The 5,241-nt window shown below is 32.4% G+C and overlaps 1 protein-coding gene across 3 annotated transcripts; it reads left to right on the top strand.

Annotated features, from left to right (window-relative positions):
• Positions 1-504: 504 nt before the first annotated feature.
• On the top strand, positions 505-2,509 carry LOC149194513 (uncharacterized). Of its 3 annotated transcripts, none has more exons than XM_089407669.1 (3): positions 505-1,165; positions 1,861-2,030; positions 2,147-2,509. In XM_089407669.1, exons 1-3 carry the CDS (start codon positions 1,109-1,111, stop codon positions 2,148-2,150), a joined length of 231 nt encoding a protein of 76 aa, XP_089263795.1. In that variant the 5' UTR covers positions 505-1,108; the 3' UTR covers positions 2,151-2,509. The 3 variants fall into 3 exon arrangements, 2 of the variants coding, with proteins under 2 accessions (XP_089263795.1, XP_089263794.1); XR_016255089.1 differs by having other exon boundaries at positions 512-1,702; positions 2,169-2,509; XM_089407668.1 differs by having other exon boundaries at positions 515-1,165; positions 2,169-2,509.
• The last annotated feature ends 2,732 nt before the right edge of the window (positions 2,510-5,241 follow it).

Below are 5,241 nucleotides of genomic sequence, written 5' to 3'. Positions count from 1 at the left end.
AAAAAAAATATAAATAGGAAATTATAATTCAAAATATAAAATATAGATTAATAATATGTTTGATGATTTAAAATAAGAAATTAAAAAAAAATAGTGTAATGAAAATAATTATTAAAAATAATAATAATTATTATTAAAAATTAAGGGAAAGAAAAATGAAACGGAGATCAAATAGCAAAATCAATGTTTAAGGTTGCGAATTAGAAGTTTGCAAGGCTTCACGATCCGTGTGTAATAAAAAGAGCATGGCCAGGATTTTAGATAGGTAAAAGTATTTAGTTGCAGAAATATACATTCCTTTATGTTTTAAAGTTATTTTTGCTGGAATCAAGCCATACCATTTTTAGTTAATTTATAATTTTTTGTTATTTAAAATATGTTTTGAGCTAATTCAAACTGAAATTGTAAGAAAATCACGACTCATCATTCCAACAAATCTCAACAAGATTCTCGCAAATAAATGTCGCCAAGATTCTCGCAAATTCAGCCTAAAAGTATTAATATCAACGGATAGACTGTGGCAATAGGATGCAAATGCATGGTTTCAGATAATAACGTATACTGCAGCATGCTATACAGTAAAATTCAAAGCTCGCTGTCAGAATTTATGAGGGAAGCGTGGAGCTGCGCCAGAAATCTTCATGCATTAAGTCTATTCAGCAAGTGTCGGTTAGAAACGTGAAAGGCCAAAGGGGTTGCCCTGCCGTCTGGTATTATGAATTGCTCAGTGAAGCTATTCATTTTTCTTAATGGGGTTTCTGCGCTGTCCTTGACTGAGTTCTGCGCTGCCCCATTATCAGAAGACAAAGAAAGGATAGAGATAAGTAGAACAGTGACAGAACAACCAGAGCTCGAACGTGCATAATCATGACAAGCACGATTCACCGGACAAATTCCCGGCGCTAAAGTGAGAATTAGGTTACCCCAAATTGTAAGACATCCCATAAATGAACATTCACCCGCTTTCTAGGACAAAGTTCACAGTGATTTTTGCGCTCGCTGGGTCTATTTAATCTGTATTCCTCACTGCAACTAGACAATTCGCTCTCTCCTTGTCATATTGCTCCATTTTCGCCATGGATTCATATTTACTAAGCTCGCCCCGGTTATGAACTGTTTGAACTCAACTGGATCAGAGACCGCCATGGAGGGATGGGATTCACAGGTGATTTGTCCGTCAAATACACTCAATTTTTTTTTTTCCACATTTTATGATAAGATATGAGTTGCAAAAACGGTCGGGTGCTTATGATAAATTGATCTAAATAGGCATTAGAGTTGCAGAAACCCTAGGGTATTTGAGTTTCTCCTCCTGTCAACATTCTATGATAAAATGAACTAAACGGGCATTAGAGTTGCAGAAACCCTTAGGTATTTGAGTTTCTCAGCATGTCAGCATTCTATGATAAAATGATCTAAACGGGCATTAGAGTTGCAGAAACCCTAGGGTATTTGAGTTTCTCCGCCTGTCAACATTATGATAAAATGATCTAAATGGGCATTAGAGTTGCAGAAACCCTAGGGTATTTGAGTGTCTCAGCATTCTATGATAAAATGATCTAAACGGGCATTAGAGTTGCAGAAACCCTAGGGTATTTGAGTTTCTCCGAATATCAACATTCTATGATAAAATGATCTAAATGGGCGTTAGAGTTGCAGAAACAGTGGGTGCTTGAGATTTGAAATTCCTCCATCCTGCCTGGTAAGCACGTCTATTCTACACGCTCTGTGAATTTGTTAACGATGAACTGTTTAGAAAACATGTATCATAAAAGTTTGATTTGCTTGCAGAGAGAATGGGATAAAATAATTTTATTTGTGGTTTCTGAAACTAAGACGTACAAAAATTTACATTTGCAGAATTTATATGATGTATCTCCAAAACATATCAAGAATAACCGTTCTATTCCAATGCTGACAACGAGAGAGAGCACGCTTGTATTCTCTTATATGAATTTTGCATATGTGGGCGTCCATGCGTGCTCTCTGCTTGTAGTCAGCAGACGATTGCATCTCAACTCATACTCTCGGTCTGTAATCTCGTTTCCTCTTCAACCAAATTTTTTATTGCTATTTTAAATCTTTCATGGTGAATCTTTCAGTTTTTTTTATTGTTATACTTAATACTTTGCTAGAGTGGTTTCAGATGATTTGATGCTATGACGCAGTTTCAGCTTCAATCAAGGGATTGTTACAAGTGTTGCTCGGCACACGGCATATGGGACCTGTTCTATCAGTCAAGGTAGAATCCCAACTGTTATGTAACCTGATATTCCCAATGAGCTGCAATAAAAAATTGCATGATTAAAACGCAAACCCTGTATTTGCATGGATAAAAATTTCCATAAATCAAAACAGGAATCTTATATTACCGTTGCCATGGAACTAGAAGCCATCGTTATTGAAAATGCTCGACATCAAAGATAAATAATCGACTGGTTCTGGCACTTCCATGTTCATGCCTGATTCGTTCTCAATAATATTTTGTTTGTCGATGCTTTTAAAACTTCTCAGCTCTCAGTTATTTTTCCTGTGAAAGGTTGCGTTAAAAAATATGCCAAAAATATAAGTTGTACCTGGTTCTTAACTCATAGATATCCATATTTCTCCATAAATATCATATTTACCTCCATATATTTCAAGACATTCTGGGCTCAGGAAATTTGGTGATATCTCAATAAATTTCATACTTACCCGTTAGATCTTCCAATGAGAAAGATAAATTAGGTTGCTCATAGTTCGCTCATGCGAAAGTCATTGCAATTATACTTTAATATGTGATAATTTATTCCAAATATTATTTACAACTATTTATTAGAGAGACAAATACATTCTTTGTTTATGGGATGAAATGTTATGGGTTAAAAGAGTTTTTTTATCATGCTCTTTATTCTAAAATGTAAATTTTTTTGTAATTTGGATTGTGATAATTATGATTATATTTTTAGATATTTATATGTACATTGTAATTAGTTCTACCATTATATTTCTAAAAACTTTTAAGTGCCACACTTTATACCACTATATCTCTCTAAGTGTATAGATTTTTTTTTTTTATACAACATGGTGAATCGGTAACTTCATGGCCTAATCTAAGGGATACCCAGGATCAAACCTCAATGCTGCCACTATAGCACCAAGAGCATAACCAACCACCTGCAAGTCGGGTATACTAAGTCTCTATGATTTTAGCAAGAGCAGACTCACGGGAAAGGGGAATCCGCCCCTCTAGCCACCACCACAGCAAGTCAATGTACTCAATGAGATTTGAACTTCGGTCTGCCTGGGCATAAAGTGTATAGATTATTATACTTCTAAGTCTCTGTATATGTGGTGCAACTACATGTTCTACCATTATATTTCGAAGTCCCTGTAAATGTGGTGCAACTACATGTTCTACCATTATATTTCTAAGTCTTTATATATGTGGTGTAGCTACATGTTCTACCACTATACTTTTATAAACCATTATACCTCTAAGTGCCTACATATATTGTGCAACCACATATTCTACTACTATATAATGCAACCACAAATTCTACCACTGTACCTCCACTATACCTCTAAATGCTTAGCCCACAACTATATCTAGAAATAATTGTATATGAACTACAATCACACGTTTTATCACTGTACCTCTAAGTACATAAATTATCATTACCTCAAAATGCCCACTGTACTTTCAAGTTAGACTTTCATGGGAATTGAGCCTCCCACCATAATAAAAACCTCTCCCTATTTACTTCACCAATAAACTCCTCTTTTCACTTACCAATATCTCTAAACCTTTAAACAAGTTAACTTAAATATTATTTATAATTATTGATTACACAGAAATGTGCATGTGATTATACACTATTTGTTAGTGTGGGTTTATTTCTTCACCAATAAACTCCTCTTTTTTCTTCATCAATAACTCACCTTTAAGCAAGTCAATTTAAATATTATTTATAATTATTGATTACATAGAAATGTGTAGGTTTACTTCAATTAAAAGGAAATTGAAACACAAGTATCATCTTAAATGCACACCTTTTTTTATTCGTATTTAGCTAAACAGCTATCTGTACCTTTAATATCTAGAATAGAAACATAAGTGTGATGTTAAATGCATACCTTCTTTTTAGCCGTATTAAGCTAAACAGCTATATGTACCTTTAATATTTATACTAAAGGTTTGGGATTTCTATACATTGAACTAGGAAAAAAAGAGTCGAAAAAAGGCAAAAACTTATCCTTATAATAGTATTCATGGTGTTATAATATACATTACAATGTTACAGATAATTCCTTCCTGGAGAAATATTAATGCACATCAACGTCAAATAATTGGATAGGGGTTAATGCACATGAGTATCAAATAGAGTCTGCCATTTTATGTCCATGTTTGTTCATAGGAGTTAATGCATTTCACGCTGAAATGGAGCTTTCAGTTTAAGTGAATGACCATTGACGAATAGAAAGGTATTTAATTATAGCGTCAGGTAAGGGGCACTAACGCAATAATATACCAATTTTAATTAAAAAAAATATATATTGAGTTTATATATACTTTTTTGGGGTCGGAAAATATATTTATGAATATAATTTCTTTAAAAAATGGTTAATGTGTAACATTAAATATAAGAAATAAAAAGTAATAAGTAATTACATTAATTACAATGATTTGAAAAAATATTAATTATGTTTTTTAGAGAATTATTATTAACCCTTTTGCCTAAATTATGTTTCTTTAAATTATATATTTAATTGGTAATAAATATATTATTATAATTATTTTAATTAAAAATAAGAAAAATAAATGATTTCTAAGTATAAAAGAGAATTTATGATTAAATTTTTCTTGTTCATGGGAGTGGTATATGAGAGTGTAGATATTCTAGCACCTCTTGATTCAAAGTTATGGCTTTTACAAGAGGTTTATGTTTTTAACCATTAGGGTCATTCAAGCTATGATATTATTGAATCATTTTCTTTGTTATGGTGCCTATTATTGGAATAAGTTTGCCATATATTTTGGATTCTTGTGGTAGAGTAAGTAATGATTATTCAATAGTAACAAGGAATAAATATTGAAAATATCATGAAATAAATGCTAAGTAGTGGTAGAGAATAAATACAGATCACTAATAGGTAGTGAATGATAAGTAATAATGGTCAACCAATTAATTGCTACTAGTGCCCGACATATAGAATTTAAAAACATAAGTGCCTTATCTTTTTAATATGCCTATTTAACTA

The sequence above is a fragment of the Pinus tabuliformis genome, chromosome 2_2 (genome assembly GCF_031772625.1).
Source record: "Pinus tabuliformis cultivar Carrire ecotype Pingquan chromosome 2_2, CPIR1, whole genome shotgun sequence".
Taxonomy (NCBI): Eukaryota; Viridiplantae; Streptophyta; class Pinopsida; order Pinales; family Pinaceae; genus Pinus; species Pinus tabuliformis.
Note: the sequence above shows the minus strand (reverse complement) of the source record. Positions and strands in the feature narration are given on the sequence as shown.

Bases quoted from the DNA above. Each gene is read 5' to 3' on its own strand.
- LOC149194513 (XM_089407668.1), top strand. From the start codon at position 1,109: ATGAACTGTTTGAACTCAACTGGATCAGAGACCGCCATGGAGGGATGG. The intron at 1,166-1,860 runs GTGATTTGTCCG...TTACATTTGCAG, and splicing joins TGGAGGGATGGGATTCACAG to AATTTATATGATGTATCTCC. The intron at 2,031-2,168 runs GTCTGTAATCTC...GCTATGACGCAG, and splicing joins CATCTCAACTCATACTCTCG to TTTCAGCTTCAATCAAGGGA.